This window comes from Perca flavescens, chromosome 19 (genome assembly GCF_004354835.1).
Source record: "Perca flavescens isolate YP-PL-M2 chromosome 19, PFLA_1.0, whole genome shotgun sequence".
Lineage (NCBI taxonomy): Eukaryota > Metazoa > Chordata > Actinopteri > Perciformes > Percidae > Perca > Perca flavescens.
Genome location: NC_041349.1, coordinates 16880522 through 16907205, shown reverse-complemented (window position 1 = coordinate 16907205; position 26684 = coordinate 16880522). Strand labels below are relative to the sequence as shown.

The 26684-nt window shown below is 41.9% G+C and overlaps 1 protein-coding gene across 3 annotated transcripts; it reads right to left on the bottom strand.

The window, feature by feature from the left end:
• Positions 1-144: 144 nt before the first annotated feature.
• acin1b (apoptotic chromatin condensation inducer 1b) lies at positions 145-26455 on the bottom strand. 3 transcript variants are annotated; one of them, XM_028564567.1, is made up of 18 exons: positions 26289-26455; positions 24976-25041; positions 24531-24642; positions 23252-23325; positions 22348-22929; positions 21475-22257; positions 21025-21107; positions 14980-15100; positions 10324-10369; positions 9370-9515; positions 7752-7898; positions 6475-6643; positions 6147-6292; positions 4880-4987; positions 4091-4198; positions 2884-3247; positions 1793-1890; positions 145-1693 (listed from the first exon to the last, which is right to left on the bottom strand). In XM_028564567.1, the coding sequence occupies exons 1-18, from the start codon at positions 26421-26423 to the stop codon at positions 1373-1375; spliced, it is 3609 nt and encodes a 1202-aa protein (XP_028420368.1). In that variant the 5' UTR covers positions 26424-26455; the 3' UTR covers positions 145-1372. The 3 variants fall into 3 exon arrangements, with proteins under 3 accessions (XP_028420368.1, XP_028420366.1, XP_028420367.1); XM_028564565.1 differs by having other exon boundaries at positions 21475-22929; XM_028564566.1 differs by having other exon boundaries at positions 21475-22926.
• Positions 26456-26684: the final 229 nt, after the last annotated feature.

Here is a 26684-nt window from a genome sequence, read left to right as displayed (position 1 = left end):
GGTCTACTTAACAAGTATTAGTTGACAAATTCTAACAATTTTTTCCTTTGCACTTAAATTCCTCATTGAAGGCGTCAAAACTCCATCAGCCAGGACATGATGCTTCTTTGTGAGAAAAGACTAATCAAAAACATCAAGTAGAGAGGCTGATAACCAATTTAAATTTATTAATTTCTTAAATTCTCAGTACATTCAGCACTTGCAGGAGGGAAAATGCAACAAAATCTAACTTTAAACTAAACATAAAATTTAAAGTATTAAAATTTTAACCATTACTCTATGAGAAGGTAAACTTCTTTGTACCTCCTCTTGAATATGAATATGAATATATATATATGATTGAAGGGTCAGGAGAGATTTTCAGATGGAGACTTCAGTGCAGGGAAGGTCCACTTCCTGTAATTATTACAGAATAAACCCCATGACAAGAATATTATATCCTCGTCGATTTCAAAACCATCCACTAAAGACAAACTCGGGCATGTGCATTTCTCCTGCATCACCACAACACATCACGTCTCTTCCTATCACACACTTTTCTAGGTTACAGTGTTGAGACTACCAGTACCAGTTGCATCTTCGTGGGAGAGGGAGATGAAGGTTATTACTCACACAAACCACCTGCAGTAACAAACAACCTTCCAAGGCTGAGAAAAATGAACATGATTCATAAAACTTAAAACAAAATCCTCACTTTGACAAAGACAAAATGTAGTCGTGCATTTAATAAAAAAAAAAAAAAAAAAAAAACTGCTTACTTAGAACACTAAAACTGATCCTAGAAAATATTTGAAGGTCAGGGATCTATTTTGGACTGGTTTTATTACAGGGCTCTGAGGAGGAAGGAACTGTGCACCCGCAAAACTAAAATAAAGAGGCGAGCTCTCAAACCTCAGTGGGACAAAATGCTGAGGTGAGCCAAAAAAACCACCATCCTCTCTGCTTCTTTTCTTTAGCTGCGCTACACTGAGACGAGAAGAAACGCTGCTCTCTACAGAGGGAAAGGACTCACTTTTGCTTGTGGAAAACAGAAAGAACAGCAGAGAGTGGATAGGAGCTAGATTATACTAGATTTTACTATTCACAAAACAGGTCATCAACATTTTCTGTGTAAACTGACACGGACAAGGTGGGGGGGAAATGGCAGAAGTGTGTGGAAGACAACGCTGGCGTCAAAGTGGACGAATTAAAGCACGGTGGGGCAGGTCGCGAGGAGCAGACAAGTCCTGAACTTGAGGCAAAAAAAAAAGAAAAGTATCTCCAAGTGGAAACACTCCCTCCCAAGACTTCCTGTCTGCAGTGTGCCTAGCTATGCCGCGTCCCTCCCCCCCTCTCTCTCTCTCCCTCCAGCTTTCCCTGCAGCCACTGGCCCTCAGCGGCGTCTATCTCTGGGGTTGCTACGGCTGCGAGAGCGGCGTCCACTGCCAGCGCCTACAGAGGGTCGTCTGGGCCGGTAGCTGTTGTCCCTCTTCTTGTCCCCCTCTCGGTCTCGGCCGCGGTCCCTCTCTCGGTCTCTGTCGGCTCCTCGCCCGGCTGCTCCGCTGCTCGCCGTAACGCTGCTGTCCTTCTCCCGACCCTTCAGCCTCTCTTTCTTTTCCTCTTCTCGCTTCTTCTCCTCCTCCTCTTGCTGTTCCTTGCGCCTCCGTTCACGCTCCTTTTGCCGCTCTGTGCGGTCCAAAAGCCTCTGCGCCGCCTTGTGGACACAAAGCAGTTTAGTTGGATGAAATCAAGTCTGAACTAATCATTATGACAGAACATTGTAAACGTGTTTGTAAGTGCGTAAGTGACCGACCTGCTCCTCAGACAGGGGAAGCCAGTATATACACGGAGCTGCTTTGGTCTTCAGGAACAAGTCGTCCAGCAGTTTTGCAGGAGGCTCATCTCCTTTCTCTGTTAGTGGAAACAGAAGGGTGAATTTCTTCAAACGGTTAACTAAATTATTACTGCAAACATTACTACAGAGGTGGGAATATGAGGTTGCATTCCTAGTCAACAGTATTTGTCAACTGTGTGTACTGTATGTGTGTCAGTCTGTTCCTCTTTAATCAATGCGGCTGGTTTTGTGGGGATATTCCTAATAATTACCAATACAACTTTTCTTCTGCTAATCTTCAGTAGACTGAGGTGTAGAGATTTTTTTTTTGACTTCCAGTGCTGCTTAAGATTCTTCTTTGTTGTAATTAGCTGGGTACTGAAGGTAGATTCATCTTTGTTTTATTTAAGGTTTTTTAGCTTTATGGACAACTTTATTTGCCTAGAAAGCTACTGTAGACGCACCCTAGCGGCAGCAAATGTAATTTGCAGCCAGGGTCAGTCTAGCAACTCTCCGTTGGCTTAGGAGCTGGAAAAACCAAACTCTGGCCGGGCCAATCACATTGTGTATAGAGTCGGTGGGCAGGCTCATGGCTGCTGCTGGCTAACAGTGGTCTTTTGAGTCGGCTTTGGCCGCGACTCTGGAAGACTTGGAGTTAAGCTTTTCTTTGAGAAAAGAACAAAGAACGGCACTGAAGTCATTCTGAAGCTACCTTCTTCGTTGCTCTGGTTGTAGCGCTATTCTATTGCGTGCAGTGGGAATTTGACAGACAACAGTTTATCCCGCCCCTCGGATTGAGCCCTGCCAATGGTGAGTTTCCAGACCCAACATCTTGATGTGGCTCTGGCTTGTCAGGCTACAATTTTATAGCTTTGTCAATATTTTGCAATATTGTAAATCGCAATCACAATATGACTTTCTCCAAACTGTGCAGCCCTAGATTGATTTATTACTATATATCTTGTATATATCTAGCATGCTTTGTTCTGGCCTTTCTCCCCTGTTTAAAATCCCTTTCTCTTCCATTTTTCTCTTTTGGCTTCTATTTAAATCACAGAGAGGTGCGTTACCCTTCTTATCAGTCTTCCTCTCCTTGCTCTTGGCCCTCTCCCTCCTCCTCCTCTCTCTGTCTCTGGATCGAGATCGCTGTCCGTCCTCTCCCGGCCTGGCAAATTCCCGGACCTTATCCCGGTCCCATTCCCGCTCACCACGGGCTCGTTCACGGCGCTCCATTTCTCTCTCCCGCTCCGCCCACAGATCCCGCACTCCTACCACCCCACGGTCCCGTTCGAGATCTCTGTCCCTGTCTCGGTCTCGTTCTCTGTCCCTGTCGCGCTCAGGCATCAGAGGAGGCAGCCGGTTCTGAGGACCACCTGGCGGGGCAACATGGTCCTCCTCCCTTTTTAGCTTCAGGATGCCTTTGTGAACATCCAGCTGCAGGAAGAAAAACATAACAATAAGGAGACAAAAGCAAGGATGTTAAAGTTTGACCATCGTTGCCGTTCGTGCTAACGTTAAGACCTGTCCTCTCAAGCATGCAGCGGAGGGACATTATGATCGCAATAACAATCCACCTACAGTTCGCTACAGACAGTCGAGAAAGATGTTTTCAGAGCAATGATTAAAACACTGGATTTAAGATATGTCTTGACGGGGGCAAAATACTTCAGCCAAACTAACGTTACTATCTAAACATCATACCAACAATACCGAAAGCTACGGTCAGTCACCTATTTTTCTACAACAACATACCTGTGGTCAAGGAAGTGTTTATACAACTATCTATCTTACAATATTTTGTTTTTAAAAGAAAGCAATGTTAAAAGTTGTTGGTATGTGTATTTATTTAAGTTAATTTATTTTACTACTGTGCGGTTTTTATAACAACATAATCTTGTTTTGCGTGGTTTAAAATCTACAATTATTTTGTTGTTCCAATAACTTAAGACAATTCCTCTCTTTATTTTTTGTATTTTGATGAAAGAAAAAAGCTGAAAATGTTATAAAATCTCATAATCTTGTTTTGTTGGTTTAAAATTGTGTACAATTATTTTATTTCTCTTTATTTTTATTTTAACATTGATGAATGTGCGGTTTGCTGAAATATGGTTGTATAATAATCTCATAATCTTGTTTGCGTGGTTTAAAATTGACCAAGTACAATTATTTTGTTGTTCCAATAACAGACTAAGACAAATTACGGTGATTCCTCTCTTTATTTTCCTCAGTATCTAACATTGATGAATAGAGAAAATTGGCATTTCAGATGTTCATTACCTCATCCTGCGCACAGAAGTCGACACAGAGGACCTTGGGATTGCTCGGAGGCCATTTGAATCCATGGAGGGCTGCTCTGGTGGCGACAGCCTCCTCTGTTGTAGAGTACTAGGAGGACAGGAGAGAAGGAAAAAGGTTATTAGGCTGAAAATAATCCTTTTTATGTGTAGTTACTAAAGTAAGACCAATATATCAGTCATTGGCCTATCACAGAAATATCTACTGGTATTGGCGTTTTATGTTTTCCGATATATGCCAATATGAAAACCTTTTTTTTACAGAACATAAAGAAAACCATGCTTGGTGTGATTTAGAAATAGTGACATATAGCTAGGTTTTATTTTGATTCTTAATTTAAATGGTCAGCAATTGACTAATACTGGTGTTTATTTAGCTATTTTCTTTCTTTCTTTCTTTCTTTCTTTCTTTCTTTTCTAAAAAATATCTTTAGTGTGTTACAGTGTATAACACAACTGGCCGGAACCAGGCTCGTATTGATTCATGAGCTCAAATATGTCTATGCAAAAACACACATTATTTACTGACTGTTTTCATATACATTTTCAGCCGCATACTCCACTAGAATAGCAGAAAACAAGGTTAGTTCACCCATCACAATGCTCCTACCCCCAGGCTGTGTGGTGGACAATGTGTATAAAACAAGTTTTGGCAGCTGGATTGATTTCTGACAAATTCCACAAGCAGCTGGTTAACACTTCCAGCCAAACAACACGCTTGGTGGACAAGGGTTTGCACTCAATATAAAAATGCTGATTCATTGTTACTAACTGTGACATAGCAGTGAGACTTGATCTTGTCGATCCAGAAGCCCTCTTCCACCACGCTGCCCGTCCTCTTCAGCAGCTCTTTAAGTTGGCCCAGGGTGAAGGGTCGCACCTTTTGGGATACACAAGGATCATGGCTCATTCAAGATCAATGGTCAATTTCAGTCAGACTGGGTCAGTTCAAGTAAAGCAAGGGGAGACATGAGAGAAATTAATAAAAGAGCTCAGCTGAGATGACCTTGTTCTGTATCAAGATAACAGAGTGTGATTAAATCAAATGTGCTTCAAGTTTTATTTAACCATGGAACGTATCGGAATATAAAGTGTTGACGACTTTAATATGAATGAAGCCTGCCAACAGCCAATGAGAGTAAGATCAGGGGGAATCAAGTACAGAAAGTGTGGAGAGAGAAATGCTCAAGCTCTAATAGTGTAGCTGTAAAAATGATGATGAGGAGGATGATGATGATGGTCTTGACAACTAGTGAATGGAGTGCCATTAAATGTTGCATAAATATTCATATTTTCCAGAGAATGACTTTGTGCACCCCCTGACATTTTATCTAGCACCACCAACGGGTCATAATTTCAATTTGTCCAACACTTCATGACATAATACCTAAAAAAAAATAATGACTGAATTCTTGCTGGTTTCTATCAATCAGAGAGCAAAGTTGCATTTTAAATCCATTCATTCCATCAGTATAGTTTTCAGGTAATCAAAAGGATGATTGCAGTCACACAGCAGAGCTATAAACTTTTAGTCTCGTTTGTTTGGGTTTTGTGTTCGTGTAGTCTGAGAGCTCCTGTTTTTCGGAGATTAGTGAGGCTGGGTGGCATTAGATATCTGGTAGTCTGTGATCCACGTGTAACTTTCAGTCTAGCTTCTATGACGCAAGTTTTAAAAAATCTGCAAATGCTAGTCATTAAATGTGTAATGTCTAGTCTTGTCGTAGTCTGTTTAGTCATGCAGTGTGCCCAAAACCTAAGGTGATACTTGACTACAGCCATAATACCTGGGTAAGTGTTCCTGACTCTAATTATGGGAATGATGAATATGTGGTTACCACTGGCATCAACACATTATGCTTCATTCATGAAAAACTTGTAGGGTAGATTCGGAAAGGCTGGATTTCGCTGTACAATTATTTCCCCCCCATATTATTTTAGTTTGTGGGGAAAGTTTGAAGCACCAACTCAACCAAAGAACACCACATTTCACTGTACTTCCTACATGCCTTGTAATGTAATGCAATGAGTTACAAACCCACCAGGTTGGTCACATGGATGATATTTGAGACTTTGCCGTGAGGCGGCGAGGGCTGCCTGGTTGTGCGGATGGGGTCATCGATGGTGACGGACACGCCAGACTTCTGTTGACTTATGGAGCGACGCACCAGACTGTCGCTGGGGGTAACTGAGGAAAAAGATGATGAAGAGGTGAGAAGAGTGCCCTTGATTACAGACATCCCCTCCCCCCCAGAGAGAAAGATGAAGTACTGCCAGAGGGATCATGGAAGAGAGAAGGCATCAAAGAGATGTGTACCCAACAATCTACAGCAATTACAAACCCACAAACTTAACAGTGAGGCAGTTCACCTTTCTTTGCCTCTCCTTCAAGCTTGACAGATGTCTGTGTTTCAGACGTTTCCTCAGAAACGCTGTTCTTCCTTTTGTCTTTGGAGGTCCTGCGTTGTTTTTCTTTCTCAGTTTTCTCCACCTCTTCCTCTTCATTTGTCTGCCCGTTTTCCTGGTCACCTGGAACAACCTGAGGAGGAATTAAAAAGGTGGAAAAACAGTAATGTGACAATTCAAAACCACTGGCAAAAGACGTAGGGAACATTTCTCGAGCTTCTCTGCATCAATTAAGCTGCTTACACACCAACCAGACGACCGACCGTCGGCAGAAAAGGCAGTTGGACTGATCAGTCTCCCCGAGTTGATCAAAAAAGTGCCTCGCAACACACCGAAGAGACGAGACGTAATACGTCTCCATAACAGCAGGCGGCGCTAATCTGTATTGTCGCCCAAAAAAGGAAACCGGCAGCTGATTGGACGAACGCGTCACGTGGGTTTGTTTTCTCCGGAAATTCAAAGACAGACTGTCATGACGGCCGTTCAGAATATGATCTCATATTTTACTAAAATAGTTCACCGAAACGGGTTTCTGAAAACATTTTAAGCAAGAAATAGGCAGAGCAGTTGCTGAATCTGTCTTCATTTCAGCTCAACAAAGGTCAGTTTAAAAGATTTCCGTCAGATTTTGAGAGACTCTAGTCACACTCATTCCGCTCCCCATTTCCGGGTTAGCACTCTACCAATCAGATGGGTCATTTGAGACGGCACGGAAAAAACTGAACAGACTCGAGTTACTGACTGCGCCAGACTGTCCAACGGCCGATTATCGGCTCTATGTGTCCGGGCCTTTATAACGATGTGGCATGTTATGCCCGGGACACACTTAGCCGATTATCGGCCGTAAGACAGTCTGGCGAGGTCAGTGACGCGAATCTGTTCGGTGTGTCCCGTGCCGTCATCAGTCTGGGGGGCTGTCGGCCTTCATTTTGGCCGACCTGACATGTTCGGTCGCCGGCAGGGCAGTCGGGACTCACCCATTTCCTGGGCAACAATACAGATTAGCGCCGCCTGCTGTTATAGAGATGTATTACGTCTCGTCTTTTTGGTGTGTTCTGTTGCACTTTTTGGACCAACACGGGGAGACTGATCATTTCGACTGGCTTTTCTGTCAACGGTCGGCCGTCTGGTCAGTGTGTAAGCTTTAGAGCTTTAGATGTACAAACAGAAACCTGAAGTTTAGTCAGTATTTACAATTACGTTTTCATCTGACAGCAATGATATAGTATGCCTCTTCTGACCTGTGTGACAGTTCTTCTGATCTTCAGGCCTTTGTCCTGGTCGCCCCGGCTGGTGTCCAGGCCCTCCTCGTCCCCAGACATTTGCAGCTCCTCTGGGTGCAGCTCCACCACTGCCTCCTGGTTCACTTTAATGTCTGGGATCAATGACTGAAGAGTAGAAAGACAGGAGGATAATAGTTGAATATGTTGACTACATCGGTTAGCTGATACACTGCAAGCAAAGATGGATAGCGGTTTTGTTTTCCCTCAGTCATTTTGCAAAGGTTTATCTTATGTAAATGTCCAGGGGAAGGGTTAAACTGAACTTGGTTAAAGGTGCTCTGTTCTGGAGAACTGAAGAAGTATCTTGGATGAGACAAAACATGTTCAGACCAAATTTAACCAAGTCCAGTTGCCCTTGAGTTTAGCCCTTCCCTAGAAAACTATGACCTGGATGACTGAGAACCTTCACAGACTTATGTAAATCATGAGCATTTCTTTTAATAAAATCCTCAAATTTCTCCTAGCTCACTTGGGAGGTTTTAAAACTTAATACATTTCACAGTTGAGTTTCAAAACATTATTACTGGAAATAAATCTTCTGATTTAGGGAAGATGTAGTCTATATCGACGACAGTTTATTTACAGGATAGTTCCACCGCCGCTGGAAGTTCCGGCGGATTTCCCTCACGTTCCGCTTTGTTTGAGTTAACTTTAAACTCCAGACGCATCGAGCAACATTAACCGGAACCTCAATGCAGCGTTTCAAATAGCAAGTTTTAAAGAAAATTTGGATAGCGCAACAAGGCAGGCTTGCTTGGTTCGTTCGGGGAATGATTGAAAGAATTTACCAAGAATATGTTTACGGCATTTACTCTCTAACTGGGACATTTTGGGACCTATTGACGGTGATTTGCTATGGACAAAATACACACATCGATACACTGGTAAGAGCAATCACATTTAACCATGTATCCAGCTAATTTATATAGCTCACGGTACTGTATTGTGTCAACAGTTTATTGTATGTGGCATTTTCGTATGCCGGGTGCAAATAAGTTCCTTCCCGAGACCATTTTGCAGAGCCAGCGTTGCTGCGTCCGGCAGCCCAAGACGATTGCGATTGGTTTAAAGAAATGCAAACAACCCCTGACCGTTTATTCTCCCATCCAGGAATGTTATGTGGACTTGCCAGACCTTCCCCCGCAGTGCTGTGGAGATAGGTCTGGCAATGCGAGACTAGGGAAGATGTAACCAAACCAGTAGCTGTCAGAGTAACACCACCAATTTAAAAACTTTTTCTCATCGGTTTAAACAAATGCAATTTTCCAGACCTACCCAGTACATTTAGATGGGTTTTACATAGAGGGTCACCAGTAGGTTAAAGGATTTCACCCTGAAAAATAAAATGATCTTAAAGAGTAAAGTATCCTTTAGTATAATAAGTATCCTTATTGATTCAGAAGCTTCGGTGTTTGTTTTCTGGCATGAAAATAATAATTAAATATTGTCCAAAATATCAGCTCCATTAAAACAATATTGCCATAGTTAAAATAAGTGAACTCATTAAAAATGTATTTTCCACATTTTCCCAAGCCTGCATGGACAGCTGTTCCTGGTCGCTATGCCGTGCCAGTACCTTCAGTGAGTCAGTGGTGATGATGATGGATGGTTTCTTAGCAGTGACTGCTGTGCTGGAGCCCCACCGCCTCTTCCTCCCTGCTGCAGTTCCCGTCTCAGGCTCACCTGCTCCTCCATCTGTGGTGGCTGGAGACGTCTTACTACCTGCAGAGGAGTAAAAAAAGAAAAAAAGAGCAAGAAATTCAGTTCATCATTAAGAGAGGAAATGCACTCCCAGATAGATGATTTGCTCCCTGTTGAACATAACTTTAGTGACAAGTTACTGCAAGCTCATAGCCTAAAAGCACAAAATAATTGCTTACATACTTAAACCCAAATAGTTTTTCCATAGGTGCCAGTAAGTAATTCAAGTTTACAGAGTCTATAAATGGAACTGCACACTTAAATTATTTCAGTAACTATTTCCAAATATTAGTTTATTTATAACATAATTCAACATGTTACATGTTTTTACACATTTGGTAAGCAGTGAAAAATAAAAGGAACCATGCAGTAGATAAATATAGTGAGCACTTGTATGTAGGGCAATGTGACTGGAGCCACAAGCATGAAAAGGGTCCTTGCTGATTGAAATAGCAGGAAATATTGTAGCTTTGTTGCCCAAACCAGCACATTAATTAAAGTGTTTTGTTTAAATATCACTTTTAAATCAGCGTTTCCACAACATTATGTCAACACAGCATTTCCGTACGAAAAAGGATAACACTGGTGTAATCTTATTTCTATCAACATTACAGACCACAAAGAGTTTAAATTCATTTTTATCTACCGCCGAACTCTGACTTATTCTTTCACAATTTTCTGTTTGTTTTAGGTCAAAAACTTTAATCAGCAGCTTAAAAACATAATTCTGCACAAGGGTTTTAAAAGCCAAGAGTCAGGTATTTTCTTTTTCATTCTTGTTTCACCCTTGTTTCTCATGTTGGACAAAAGATGTAACTGGTGTACTCACTGGTCAAGGATATCTTGCGAGCAGCAAAAGCCTTAGGAGTGGTGCTCTAGAAAGAGGGAGAGACAGAAAGAGAACATACAGAAACCCCAGGGGTGCGGGGTGAGATGAGAACCAAGAGTCAAAACCCAAACAGGCAACAACAGAGAAGAGGTGAAACAGGAAAAGTGGAGGAGGGGTGGGGCCGGGGGGTTAAAGTAACAGAGGCCTGGAGGTTCCAATTGTACCACATTATGGAGAGTTCTTGGTCGATAGAGACTCCAGACACATTTCCGCCTTCCACCTCTGCTCAAAGACACTGAGATAAATCATTGCACTACTCCCTGTGTGTGTGTGTGTGTGTGTGTGTGTGTGTGTGTGTGTGTGTGTGTGTGTGTGTGTGTGTGTGTGTGTGTGTGTGTGTGTTAGACTCTTAGGACAAAGCAAGTACATCATGTGTATTAGGACATGAGTAGGCCTGTGTGAAACTCAAACTGGGTCGTATCTTAGTGCTGTAAGTTATTACAAGATAATGTCCATCAGAGGACTGAGAATAGAGAGGAAAGAGAGACAAGCAAAGTGTCTGTCAGTGTGTTAGAGTGGATCCTGTCACTTTACAAGATTCCCATCCCATTTTTAACTGGAGGTGGGGATGATTTCAATATTACTTGCCCTGGTTAATGGTTTTAAACTTGTCCAGAGTGCATATGTCTGTGACTTATTTTACATCCCAAACCAGTAATAATTACAGCACTAATATCTCAAGTGTTTTGACAAATTCTATTCTTTTATTTGCAACATCCACTGTAATATTCATTCTGTACGAACGGGGCTTTCAACACACAAATTGTGGGATGGTAGCAGATCAGTCCTGAGTAGCTCTAGCATAATTTCTGTGTGGTGTTAATAATGCCATGGTGCTCCTTTAACATCAAAAATATGGCATGTAGTTGAATCAAGTATTGTAGTGGACTATCATTGTTGAATGTTGTTAGTGCTGAGTTCTGTGCAGCAGAGGTGGAGAACCGAGTGTTGAAGAGTAAAAAATCTGTCAGTAGAACTTTCAGTACTGCAGTTTAAATTCCCTTTGAAGATTGAACATGTTCAATAGAACAACTGTAGACTAGCAATGTATGTCAAATGTATGATCAACACTTTCATTTTGGTGACAAAATATCTAATTAAAACTGCAGTCCACGTGACAGTTAACAAATTTGCACTAAATTACGAGGAGGAAATAAATGAATTCCTCTTATTTACAAAGAAGATGTGGAGGAAAGAGTTTTTTTTGTTTTTACAGTTAATCCTTTACAATTGTATACATTTTTAAATAGAGGAATAATCACAAGTCATTTCCTGGTACCATTTGACACCTGATTCCTTACTGGCTCGACTATGGCCCAACCGCACGACAGTGTGTACTGTATCTAGGCAACAAGGATCCAATCAGAGAAGGCAGAGGAGTGAGGGCGGGGCTCGATTTGAGTGTGCAGATTTGCCACCAGGCAGGAACTGATCACTGGATTGGACTTTTTTTCTTGAATGGGACTGGGGAGGAGTTTTCTTGATTGACTGCTGATTAAAAAGTCACGTTTCAGTCTTTTGGGCAGCCAAGAGTTTAAAATTACTTTGTGATGGATTCTTACGGCAGTGGGGGTTGACGTATACTTTGTTAGAGTCCATGATCTGTGAGTTACAGTACATCTGGCAAGTGAAAAGGAAAAAAAAAAATCCATTTTGTGATGCTTGAAATTATCGTCTTTAACCGTCACAGTTGTCCATATTATCCAAAGCAAAGTCCTGAAAGCCTTTGTGACCGGTATCTGAAATGTCAAAATGTTAACAGGTTGTCCTGTAAAGTGTCTGTTGTCCGGATAAGTTCCTGTTTTTAAGCAGCCAGAACGTGCTGCACAGTTCTCGAGTTTGTTTTGTAAATTGACAGCTCAGGCATAAGGTCTTTTCAGTGGGATAAAGGTGGACAAAAGTAATCCAGATATGTCTTTGTTAAATTATAATCCAGGGAAGAAGTCAAAATGAGAGGGCCGATGGACATCGTGACAATATTTGCTGACATGAGTGCCTCTGCACTCACATGAAATCATACGAGATGCAAGGGTCAAGTTGTGGGTGTAGCGAAGAGCAACAACTGCAGTCGTCCATCTGTCAATCCACAGGGGAGGCAGGATATCATGACGTCCCGGTGAAACATCGACAGAGTCACACTTGAGATCACTGACAGTGTGGCAGCAGAGGAAGGGGGGTGATGACTTGTTGAGTAGATCCAGCTCTCACTGTGGACAATCAATGTCACTCAAACCCAAAAAAAATAAATCTTTGAGCACAATGTGGGTCAGATTACTTAAAAGTCTCGGTTACATTAGAACTGGTGCAGAGTTCAGGGGAACATTTCTCTTATGGTTGGCAACTTTGAGCATGGTGACAGAACTTACATGCACAGCTGAGTAATTGAAGTCACTTTTAAAAGGCTGGCCAGCTTGTCAAGTCAGAGGATAAAGATTTTTCAAAGTGTGAGTAAAAATCCACAACGTCTTATCCACAAAGTTTTCAAAAAAAGTCCCATAATCATCACTTCCAAGCAGTGTTTTAAATTTTAAAACCCCAAACAGTGATCATATAAACGCTCAAGCCCTGATCACTGTATGGGTTATTGCAGGGGATCTCAGTCCAAAGTCATTACTCCACCCCACAAGCAGGGGGCAGTGTGGGATTAGAGGTAGAAGAAAATACAAAACTGGAGTGCTGAAGAGTTTTGTCTTTTGTCTATGCATCTGCCTTTTGGAGGACAGAGGTATGGATGTTGGAGGGCAACACTGAGGATGTGCTTATGATGCTTAAAATGGCAGATAGGGCGGGGAGACCCCCCCCCTCCTGCCCGTACGCCATCATTGATCACCACAGAACAGTGCAGTACAGTCCAGTCCGGTTCAGATCAGTAAGCAGGCTTCCAACCCCTAAGGCTGGGTTACCATGGCAACTGTGGGCTGCTGCAGTTACCATGGCTGCCACTTCTATCGGTGGTAGTCTGCGAGTTCCAGTTCCTGCTGGCTCAGCACGTCACTGGAGGGCTACAGGGGAGGCCTTGCAGGCTCATGCTTTTCAGTGCGATGGGGTTGCAGACTCTGGGCCTAATTCTGGTATCAGCGACGCACTTGGGCATAGCGGGACAGGAGATGTAGGAGTAGGAGGAGGAGAGGAGGTGTTGGTGTTGGTGGTAGTAGTAGTACGCAGCAGGTACCATTAGGGGCAATGGAAGAGTCATGGGCACCTTCATAACAAAGCAATCAATGTGGTTTTAAACAGCAATCACACCATAAATATATATAGTGAGAGAGAAGCGTTCATGATGGGATACAAAGGCAAAAGATGGAAAGTAAGAGGACAAAGGGGGGAAGAGAGACAGTAAAAGAGAGAGTGAATAAAAGAGAGACAGATAGAGAGGCCAGGTGAAAGGAGCAAGCAAGAGAGCAGAGAGAATGAAAACAGGGTGAAAGAAACAGCAGAAACAAACCCTGATGCATCTCTACACACACTGTCAGGGTCCATTACTCATGCAAACCCAAGGAGGGGGAAAAAAAAACCACAAACAGTAAAAAACAACAAAAAAAACACTTGCTGATAATAACTTTAATCGCTTAGCAGCTCACAAGCAAATCTAAATTAGATACTCTCAACCTCAATGCCTAAAATGTAATGTAATGTATGGTTGTGGGCATCTGGTTTCAACAGTATAAGTAGTAAAGGCTGATGGCCACATCTAACAGTAGCTTCTTAATGAGCTCCAGAAACTGTTCTCAATTGTATAATTAGGTTGTGAATGTGAAAATGTAAATTGATTGCATTTTTTTATTTAAACACAGGAAACTGCTTGTGATAGCATAAAATACAGTAGTATGGTCCGATACAAGGACTTTGAAGACCCTGACACACCACATGCAAGAACTTGAGCTGACTAAGGCAGACCGATCAAATGCTTTAGGACGTAGGTGTCACCCGAATAGGTGACGCTGGTGGCTGAAGAGCATGCCTGCAGGATAACTAGTAAATTATCTTTTTTTTTCTCACACACACACACACACACACACACACACACACACACACACACACACACACACACACACACACACACACACACACACACACACACCTTGTTCTGTGTGTACAATGACAAATAAAGTATCTTATCTAATTTAACATACTATTACCATGACTACTTGCATTCTAGCAGCATTAACATCCCTCAGCAGGTACTAGACAGACAAGGCAAGTGTGTGAGAGATCATCTAAGGTCATGAAATATTAGTTGCATTAAACGCAGATGAAAGGGATTAGTTCATTTCTCTTTACCCCAGGACCCAATTCCAACTCAACCCCTGTTTGTTCAGCAATGAGCATTTGTGGAAGCCCCCAATTGAGTAATCTGATGAGCGTTTAAGAGATTAAAAGGACGCAGAAACTGAATACAGAGCCAGAATCAAAAGGATAAAATCTCCACAGGAGCCAAAGGAATTAATGGTTATAAAAATGTTGGGGTTGTGTTGGTTTTAAGTAACCATATTAACTTGTGTTGCCAACTACACATGCTTTTATATGAATGAGGCTGCGGGTTAGTGAGAGACCGAGCAAAGACCCAGGCATCCCCACCCTTCTCAGTGACCTTACCTCCTCCAGACGGCCCTCGCTGTTCTCTGGCTCAGCCCCAGAGGGTGGCTGCTGGGCCATGGAGCTCTCAGAGTCTGGTTCCACCTCTGTCACAGCAGCTGCGCTGGGCTCTGACACCTCCCTGCAGGAGGAAGAGAAGGTTAGGGTGAAGAGGTCGGGTGGGAAAAAAAAAAAAGGATTTGACTGTAAAGACTGTTTGAGAGCTAGGGGTCAATACTGATCGGTAAGAGTGTCTAGTCTTACCAATTCTCACCTGGTGATAAGCTTGTTATCTTTGCCCTTGTGTAACTTTTGCTAAATCCATCTCTGACGCTACCTCTGAATCACTACGAGTTACGTTGTGGCAGTTGACATTTCAAATTATGAATCACAGAGTAAAATTATTTTTCTTCAATGAGTCAAACAAGTGAAGCATAATTTAAACACATCAGTTATATTTTTAGAAGTCATTGATAATGACCAGGCAGCACCCTCTCTGAGTGGGTGTGACTGTTATGTTCAAAGAAATACCAGTATCATGACTTTCGTTTCTGATTTTTTTAGTTTTCAACATTTTGGTAGGTTTAATTTTCTGATAGTTGTTGAGCATGCTTTAAAAAAAAAATATGTATTGCTCAACCTTATATTCAGAAAAATAAAGTGGTTACCTTAATTTATTGCTTCTGGATCAATGAAAAAATACCAAGTATGAGTCAAACTGATTTATTAGTCTGACTGGCTCGTGAATAAGTTCTTCATGTTGATTCTGAGAGATTAATATGTTAGAAACAACACAAAGCAGTGCTGCTCTACATGTATCACTACTTTAAATATTTAAGATACAGATGAAATGACTTGATTAATCGATTAGTCAATGGACCGAAAAACAATCGGGAACTATTTTGATGATGGATTCATTATTTAAGTAATTTTTCAATACAAAATTAACAAACGTGATCTAGTTCCAGCTTCTTAACTGTGAGATTTTGATGCTTTGCTATGTTTTATGTGATAATAGATTACATTTAAGTTTTGGGTGTTTGGATCAGACAAAACTAGCAATTTGATGACATCATCTGGAGCTTTAGGACATTGTAATGGGCATTTTTCACTATAATCTGAGATGTTGTAGATCAATCAAAAATCAAGGAAACAATTAGTAGATTAAATAAAGAAAAATTTAAATAAAAAACAATATGTTTCTGCCCTAATCAAAGACAATCTGGACTTAGGCAAGAAAAACTGCTTTCAAGCTCAGCTCTAGAGACAATGTGAGGTTTAGTCTGAGAGGAGACAAAATGATGTGTAGGGCAAGACAGAGAAAAACACTGGGAAGAGTCAGAGGCAGGGTGCTAGGGGCCAGTGATCTGGGTCACTCCTGCTATGAATAACTCACCAGTTAGCTGACACCCAGGGTCACAAACACTCCTCAAACTAACTCATAGTCCAAGACACACACACTCACAGCTGACTCCATGTGTCTGGTCTTCATCTGATCCACGCTGGGTCATTATTGAAACAAAATGTAAACAAATCTAACTCCAGCTAATAAAAGTCACGCTTTGTAGTTACTATGAGTCAGACCTTACACAGCCAAAAGCTTCTCTACATGTTATTTGATTGTATCACTGTTATCTAAGACAAAACCAAGCAGATGTCATCATTATATTTTTAGCTACTCCCTCATACTCCCCTACCAGCAGTATCCAAAGTCTCCTCCACTGCCTCCATGTGATGACACAGGCACCGAGGCAGCACCCTGTAGGTGGGAGAATCGCATCCTTCTCTCTATCACAGTGCATAGTCTCCTCTAATGTTTGATTCATTATGTGATGATTTGCAGTGCATTTCATAGTTCTCATTTAACTGGGAAAGAAAGTAAATAGGTTTAAAAATACTTCTCATTTCTGAAAAGTATCAAACAAAAAGATGTTTGGTAGTGAAAGTGAATCCCAGGTGCCAATACCAATCTCTGCAGCAAGTTTTGTCTTAAATGTTTTCTCAGTTATTGCAGAAAATTCCTGAATTAAAAGCAGCAATACAGTAATTTTCAAAAAGGAACATATTCAGTAGCGCTTGTGATGAGTATTGCTTTTCAGTTTTTAATCTGCTGATTGTTTTCTCGATTAATAGATTAAACAGTAAAAAGGGCACATCACAAAACTTTTCACTTTACTATTATGCAAGACAAGGAAAAGCAGCAACATCTTGCATTTGAGAAGGTGGAGCAAGGACATGTTTGGCATTTTTTGCTTGAAAAATTTATTTTCTGTCGATCGACTAATTTCCTTATTGATTAATTGACAAATTATTGCAGCCATTATTTAAGTGACCTCCAGGATGAAAGTGGTAGAGTGCCCAATTTAACCCTCGGAAGAATCTTTCTTGCTCAAACACCAATAACAATAAGTGTAAAGAAAAAAAATAAATCACTCTAACTTGCTAATAATTACTCACACAGTCAGCTCTGACAACCAAACCTCAGCTTTTCCATGACATGTAGCATGGTCATTGGCAAAGTTTCTTTAAAAGGAGGGCCTGTAGTTTGTCTCCGTAACACTGAAATTTACCCAGAGTGTTAAGAGACCTGTTCAACCTTGGAGATTAGTCACTGGCAGTGAGGAGTGTAGGCAGGAGGGCAGCATTTCCCCCTCCTCTACTCCAAACTGTTTTTCCTGATTTGCCCGAGGTGTGAATGTCAATGTCTAAGTTGCTCTTAGGCAAGGCCAGAGACACACCTGCACAGGCTATAAAAGGAGACAGATGTCACCTAGAAATACAATCCCTCAGAATCAGGAAAGAAGGAAAAGCCAGGACGAGGTGATGTAATGATCACTGAAAGAAAGATGAATGAGTGACTAACTGTGAGCATGCACAATGCTTGGCTTTTTCTTTTCAAATAACATCCTTGAATGCTTTCATTTAAAACATCTTTGTATCTCTATGACTGGGCTGGAATGAAGAAGCACATTTAAGTACAGCTTGAACCTAAGTAACAATATTGAGATATGTCAAATGGATCACAAAATAAATCCATTACTTCTAGTTAAACTTCTCAAAAACCTGACAAAGTGTAGTTTGACCTGTAGCTCAGCAGAATTACTCAAATCATGTCTTAATCATCAAACTGGACTCATAAAGCAGACAAGTAGTCAGTTCCCAAGAGAAGAGAGTGCTGGTGCCAGCTGGGAGAATTATATCACAGCATAAGGGTCCATTCACACTGACTGTACAACTAACAGATGTCTGCTTTAATGATCTCCCTTGACAACAGTGAGATCATTAACAGCTACAGCCACACAAACGAAAAATAAAAAAAATAAAAAAATATAGTCTTCTGCAGGCTAGACAACAAGATGCATGTACAGTATGGCCATACATGAGCCTTAATGGACAACAACATGAGGATGGCACACATGAGAAAACGTATATTCTGAAATGGTTAAAAAAAAAAAAAAAAAAAAAAAAAAAAAAAAAAAAAAACTATATTTTTGCTACCTAGCATGTCAGAAAATGTTGAGGTCAAGATGAAAGAGAAATCACAGTCCGCATGACTCGTCATCACACCATGAAATCTGAGCCCATTATTTATTTATCAATGTGCTCCTCCAATGTGAAGCTATTTTAACCACAAATCATAGAAAGGAGACCCCCTTCCCCCCAAAAAAAAATCTCCCTGGCTCCTCACTCAACAAAAGACTCTCACCGACGGTCCCAACCCCGGTCCTCCTCACATGGACGAACATGCAACACGCTCATAACCAGGCCAATGTGAACTGATGACATGGAACAGGCAGGAAGGAGATGCTAGCTAATCAGCATCGTAATGTACAGCCAGTTTCCCGGTAGGACACGACAGACTGAGACAGGCTGATGTATCTCCATTGCGTTCTAGATAAGGGGTGTAAAAGTAAAACCATCAACCTAAAGCCTTGAGTCGCCCTCTAACGTTAGCTCACTCTTACCCGTTTTTGTTGCCTTCGGACAGCATTATGGCCGGCCTTGAAAGGAAACCCACGGGGACAGACAATAACACTCTGACACTAACGATTATTCCGGTCAGGCGTGGGTTGAAATCGGGGACGCGAAATAAATAAAAATCCGGTCGCGGTTGTTTCTCCTGCTGATTAGCCGTGCACTGCGTCGGTATCAAGGATGCAATGCATGCATGACGGCCATGTTGGCTAGCGAGACCAGTGTCAAGTCTACCAGAGTAACTACGAACTATCTTCCGGTAAAGATTTCCAAAATAAAAGCTATGTTAGTTGCTCAAACGTGTCGCATTCAGAAATATAAGCGAATAAATATTGATTAAGCAACTGCGCTGAATGAAATTACGTTTTCTGCTGCCAGCAACAAATTGGAATAACACAAAAAAGACGACCGGGAAAGGGACGTTTTTTTCTCAAAAGAAAATCAGCTGCAGGCAGCCACGCCGCTTGTAGGGCTGCCACATCGAACGCCTGACAAGAAATACAAGTAGGAGCAAGGGCGTAGCACAAAATTCTGGGCTCTGTACAAAGGCATTCTCTATGGGCCCCTCCCCACATCAACAGCTATTAGGCTCATTCAAGATAAGTTGCGCCTTGCCTGTTAAGTGGACGGGAACAGGCGGCAGCAGCCAGGGCCAGTGACAAAAAGCCGTGGTCAAGTCGGACAGTTTACAGCCGTTTCCGTCTGGAAGTCACAGAAACACTCATATCCTGTTAGGTTCGATTCCAATTTATTAAAATGTTATCAGACACATATATCAGCTTGTATGCAGTCTCCAGTTTTTTTTACTATGCCAGAGTAGCTGTTAAAATGCTCTACAGGCAATTTGTTGCTGATGTTAATATTCAACATACTATCTGTAATCTGAATGCATTTAGTCTAAATAATAAATTTCATCATCAGCCACACACGTGTTCAGTTAACTGATTAAGCCTTCAAATCAGACAAATATTTAAAAAAATTAAACGTTTATATGAAACGTCATCGTTTTGAGTCAATTCTGAACCAATCAGCTGTTAGATCAGCTGAGAGCCAGGCGTTTCCCATCATGCCCTGGGTCTTGCAGTCGCTGGAGAGCAACTGCGGCGCCTGGCTCTAAAAACTGCAGCCGCCTTGATCTTGTGGGGTTATCGTTGCCCACGTGTGCATGACATCAGAGCAAGTCGGGATCAAGTCGGACACAAATATAACATGCATGCATTGGGCGGCATGATCGATTCTGCGCAGGCTTGGATCATCTTGAACGAGCCTATTCATTCTAGCATCATATTACCTGTGTAATCAGTCCCCTTTCCAACACCTCTGAGCGGTGAGTGGGAAAGCAGTTTACAACCGATGCATGTTTAACAGATCTTGGATGCATGTTGTCAGCTCTGTCACCAATGTTTTTAAAATGGAACATATATTTATTATGCCTTTATATGCTGACAATTAATATACAATATTAAATTATTTCCACACTTGTGTGACCAATCAATGCCCCCCCCCCCAAGACAAAACATAAACATGGTGGTAAAAATATATTGGTAAAAACTGCAAAGTTTAAGAGAAACTGATGTTTGTAAAACACAAGTTAATAGAGCCCTTAAACATAATGCACATCACTTAACTTCAGTGCAGACATGGTCCTTTCTTTAATACTGGATACATTATATATTTTAAGATGGGTTTTAGTGGGAGCTGTTGCATGGAGATCTCTTGTATCCAAAATACACATTGCTTTTTGGTCTTTCCTCTGAGGTCCAAAGTTAATTTAACCAAAGTGTGCAGGAGCATGACCGCATAGCTAAAAATGTAATCATCATCCTTAATATCCAGAAAATCAAGTGATTTTTTTTGTGATTTCATCACCACATTTAATTTATAAACTTCTTTTAGAAGGTTAATCCTGAAAGTCAAAAGCAAGTTGAGATATCCAGAAAGAGGAATAGAGAGAATAGCAGAATCAATTGAAAGAAAACAGACCTCATCAGTGGAAAATATTATAGGAATTCATGTGTCACATCACAGTGCAAGAAGGTGTTGCATCCACTTGTTAATAAGGTTAACTGTATTTTAGTGATGGTTACAGACCTTTTTGAAAGGTATCGTTTCTCTGCCCCTTTACTCAGGTTAGTCTTTTTCTCATCCTCTGCTTCTTGTCCTTGGTCTGCCTTCTGTAAAAAATTATTCAAGTAAAAACAATGTAAAACAAATAGCACTATGCTCAAAGATTATTTAGCTTTAAAGTGCATCTCAATGTAAGCAGAACAAATACACACAAGAAGGCTGAAATACTGTTAACAAAAATAAATTAGCCAATATTCTGCAATAATTTGGGTCCAAAATTACTTCTACATGTTAATATTTCTATGCACTTAAACACTGTCAACCTGGTAGATGGACATTAGCATGGCAAAAGTGAAATGAAGCACACTCAAGAGTGTGACGCTGCATGGCATCCAATTCACAATCCCTATCGCTCATAGAGCTCTATCAATGCTGTAGTGAGTGATTGACACCCACATTAGTTTGATCACTGACCTTCAGCATGGCATGGCTGGTTTTATCCCCGGAGGAGGAAGAGGATTGAGATGAGCGTGAAGAGGAGTCTGATTTGGAGTCAGAATCTGATGAGGAACCTGAGTCTTGGGCCTCAGTTACAGCCACCCTGCCTTTGTTTGCTGTCTCCTGTCTCTTTACCTTCTCCTTCAGCAGTTTCTCCTCTCTTGTCTTCTCCTCACCCTGGCGTTTTCTCTCTTTTTCCTCTTCCTGGCGTTTTCTCTCTTTTTCCTCTTCCTGGCGTTTTCTCTCTTTTTCTCGCTCCTCTTTCAGACGCTGCTTCTCCTCCTCTTCCAGTTGTTTCCGCTCTTTTTCCTTCTTTTCTTCCAAGCGTTTCTTCTCTCTCTCCTGTTCTTCTATCTTCTTTCTTTCTTTCTCTTGCTTCTGGCATTGTTTTCTCTCTTTCTCCTCCTTCAGTCGCCTTTCTTCCTCCATCTCTCTGTTCTCTAGTAGCCTCTTTCTCTCCAATCTTAGCAGTGGAGATTCACTGGAACTGCCAGACCCAGCAGTGGAGTGTGCTGTTTCTGCTGACATATCCACAGCAGAGGTGGCCTCTGCTGCACGGAAAGCCCCCTCTGACTCCATCTTGTGTACGAGCAGAGAAAGAGGCCCTGGCCTGCGCTCCGCAGAGGGCTCAGGACTGCTGGAACGAGAGCTTGAGTCAGAGTCTTGCCTCTGCATGGTGGAAGATGGGAATGGCAGCACCCTTGGACCACGTGAAGCCTCAGGGCCTTCTCCCTCCTGGTCGTCTGTGTCTGGTGGGCTCTGTTTGGGAGTGTCAGGTAGGGGAAACAGGTCAGGGGGTGGAGAGGGAGGAGGAGTGGGGTGGCGCAGTTGCATTGGTGTGTGGTGTACCTGTGGTGGTGGGATGTGCTGCGGAGGCTGAAGCTTGCGTTTGGATCTGGCAGCTGTTGATGGGACACTGGGAGCCATCTGCTGGGGCTGGGGAGGTACTCTGTTGCCCCTTGGTGCCCCGCCAGGACCGGGCCCCCAATCCTCGTCGTTCTCGCTCTCATCATCACCGTCGTCATCGTCATCACTGTCCTCATGGACCTGACATGCTGAGACCCTGGCAGATCGGCTAAGGTGGAGGACAGGATGAGCTGATCCTGGTTCAATCGGTGCAGTGCCCTCCTTCTCTTGGGCTCGAGATACGGCAGGGGGCAGCCCCTGGCGGTCAGGCTGGCCCAGGACGCGCACTGACAGGGAAGCTACGGCACGGGGAGGAGATGGGGCTGGTGGCTCCTTATGTCCTTGATGAAAGGTGGCTCGCTGCATCCTAGCTCCTGGAGCCTCAAGGGACTCCTGGGGTTGGAGGGTAGGACCGGGGCCCATATCAGGTCCGCATGCCATCATCCCATGACCCTTCATTGTATCACCTCCTCCTTTCTCCTCCGTCCTGGTCATTGAGGGCTTGGGGGGTATGGAGCAATGCTTCTGGGCAAAATTAATGGAGTCAGTCTGAGAGAAGCCAAAATGACTAAATTTGTTCTATACATTTATTAACATGTTTAGGCATTTACAAGCAAGGAACATTAATTTCCAGGTGTATGTTGAGCATAGGATCACTATTCAAACTAAAAATAACTTTGTGTAAATTAAAAACCACCACCACCTGCATGATAAGAAGAATATTGAGGGAATGAAAAATACATTTTACCTTCATCTGATCAATATTTAGCAGCTTAGTGTGTCCTGTTCTTTGAGATAAATCCTTAGTTTTCCTCATCTGACTATTCAGTGTGTGGAGGTTACTGACCTTGTCAGAGACATAGGAAGAGCTGTCATTGTCCTCCGAGTGGTCTTCATCCTCCTCCGGCACTGCTGGGCTTTCTGTCAGAGAGAGACACGAGGCAGGGGTTAAAAGTCAGCACCAATGTCTGTAATGTGATGTGATGATATGATTTATGGCACACGCCCACTGATTGCCAACCAGGGACAACTTCCAGGGCTCCAGACTGCGACCAAATGGGCGACCAAAATTTCCAGTCATCCAGCACGTGTGCGACCAGTAAATTTCCCCCCTTTTTTTACACGTTAAATGTCGAAATGTCGGTACCTGAGCACGGAAGCGCAGGCTTATCTGTCTTCTCTGAAAGTTGACATAGAGCAGAGCTCTGACACACCCGCACACACACGCAGAGGTGCAGACGGTGCAAACTAGCTACGTCGGCTCTGCAGTTTTGTTGAAGTCACGGCAATGCCGATAAAATGGTTGCAAGTATGGTTAAAGTTTTTAAAAACTTCACGCCGACAGCGTTTGCTACGATATGATATTAATGTTCTAAGTACATAGGATGAATAGGTTTGAAATTATTTTTACAACTGAAATAATTGTTTTGTAATTACAGAGGGAAAGTACCGAAAAAATGTACCGTTGGGTACTGGAACAGAATTTCAGGTATCGGTACCGATATTGGTTCAGATGCAAAAGGTACCCAATCCTAAGGGTAGTAGCCTAAACAATGCATGTTTAATTTTAAGTTGATTTCATTGTAATTGTAGACTAGAGCTGGTATATTTTTTAAATATTTTGTTTACTGTCATGACAGCAATGGTGCCTTCTATGTTGAATCTTCAAAAGTGACACTGAATTTGAAACGGCTCATTGTAATTTCTGCATCTATTATCAAAGTATTTATTAGTAATACAGTGGAAATTAGCAGAAATGTGAATATTTGGTTAGCATGTTGATTTACGGTGTGTGCCCCTAAATTTTCTGGTTGCGCCCCTAAAATTTTCAGTTGGGGGCCACTGTGCTCCTAGTGAAAAAAGTTAGTCTGGAGCCCTGACTTCTGAATGAATTAGGTAGAGAAATTAATTATCTTCTTTTAATTAGCCATTATGGGAACTGCTGTTATCTGTTAATGCATTTATGAGCAGGTTCATACAACCATTCATGAAATTAGGCGAGTACAGATGTTTGGACAACATAAAGTAACAAGACTGCTGAAAGAGAAAGCGTGTATAGGACAGAAAGACACAAATATTGCCCAGTTCCTTTAGGCTATTTGTGATTGTGTGTGTTTATGTATTACCATCTGACTCTTCCTCTTGCTGGGCCTCTCTCTCCAGTCTCTGGCGAAGAAGCTCCTGCTGTTTAGCCAGATACTGTTTTATGAAGCTATTCTGGCTCATCTCCTCACCTATCTACAACAAAATAAGGTACACAAAACAACACTTTATTATTACATCTGTACGGTTAAAATTCACAGAGCCAACAGCAGTGACTGTTTGCATGGTGAAACCTGATCTTTAAAGTATTTCTCCTGTCCTGATAGAAGTATTGCTAGTAAAACAAAAATGAGCACATTTGACATCCAAACAAGTATTTATTGAGAACTCTTTGTCTTTGTAGGGAATGTCTATGGGTTTCTTATTTTATTTATCTTATGCCAATAATGTATGAGAGTTATACATTTCTACAGAACTTAAAATGTCCACACATTTAAAAAAAAATTAAATATTAAAATCTATTCTTACCTGTGAGTTGGGCTGCAGCCCGCTGTGAGAGGAGGACGACTTCTGAAGATTTTCCAGCATCAGAGCCTGCAGGGAATAAGGAAGGGGGGAAATATATCTAAATGTAAAACACTGAATCACAAGGAAAAGTAATACCATTTTTATTTTTAAATAAATTCAGGACAGCTGTAATAAAACACTCCTCCCCCAGAAAAAAATTGGAAATCACACCTCTAAAAGTGCGTCATCATAAACACAACTTTGAAGGCTTGGTTGTACCCTGGGCCAACGCAGGCATGTGTTTTGTATGTATGCAAATCACGATTACACTGGTCTCCACTCTCCACCTACAGAAACTTGTGACTTTATGGTAAACCTATTGTACTAATATATTTTCATCAGCATTATCATGGTCTTTTTGCTATCATTTAAAAAATGTGCATTACCATACCAATTACAACATCCCTTGTTTAATTCCGACAGGGCATGTCATTCACCTCTCTCTCCCCAGGTTTGCCGTTTTTACAATCCACTATTAATAATAATTCCAGTATATTTTAGAACTAACTACTTTTAGGCCATGAAAAATAAATAATTAAAAGGTGAAATTATTTTCCAACCATAATCAACAACTATATTCCTGGCCACGTGGAGGGAGTTTTGAAACAACATTTACGCCCTAATTCTGTAAATTTAATTTAAAAACATTGTAAGAGAATAGTAAACTGAGCAAATCAAATGTTTAAAAATCTGTGTTTAGGCTTTATTTGCTGCTAACATTTTTCTGGGGGAAGAGCGACTCATGACCTCAGTATTTCTAAAATCCTAGCTACTACCCTGAAACCTATGGTTGTTTATGGGCTAGATGTCTGGTGCAAAACAACAATATTGTTGAAAAAAATATACTTAAAACTAAATTGAATAAATTGATGAAGCTCGTGTGTTTACATGGCGAGGCGCGCCCCCGTAACCCCGATACACTTACATACCGAGCGCGGGCACGATCATGTACTGTACACTGTGTGCGGCTGTTCGCTTGCTTAGGCCTCGAGTTGACAGGTGCACAGTTCAACTGTGTGCAACACGGTGCACTAAGTGTAGTTACGAATTAAGTCTGAAGTCGGTCGGTGGACAGCTGCATTGTACGGTCCGTCACAAATATCAGAAGACAAAAACTGTTGTTGATGTGTAATAACGGGTGCTAGTCGATTTATGTATTCCCGCTTCCGAGCCCACACACCGTTACGGCCTCTAACGTTAACCCCTACCGTCTCTCGCCTCCTGGTGAACTTAGACAGACTCGACAGGCGTCCATAACATGAGCGAAAACTTACCCCTTTCAGTCGTTTCAAGAGTGTGTTTTTCTGTCCACTCTTGGGGAGGTTTCTTTTCTCCAGAGCGGCTTTCAAATCCGCGACTCTAAGCGATTGTAGAGGTTTTCCATCAAGCGTAATATCTTCGTCCGCCATTTTGCTCCCTCCGCTTGTCTAAACTCCAACAAGCGTCGCTACGGCTGCTGCTCAACGTCACAACTCGGCAGTTTCCGGAAAAGCTCGTGTTTTCCGAATCACACAGCATTACAGTGAGTTGTAAACAATTATTAGGCCAATTTAGGCCACTAGCCACACAATTGTAATACTTTATTTCATTTAAAGGAGGTTTTATTCGAACTCTGGATTAAAAATGCACCAATTATTGTCGGCACGGCAAATAGAGACATCCTGCAGATA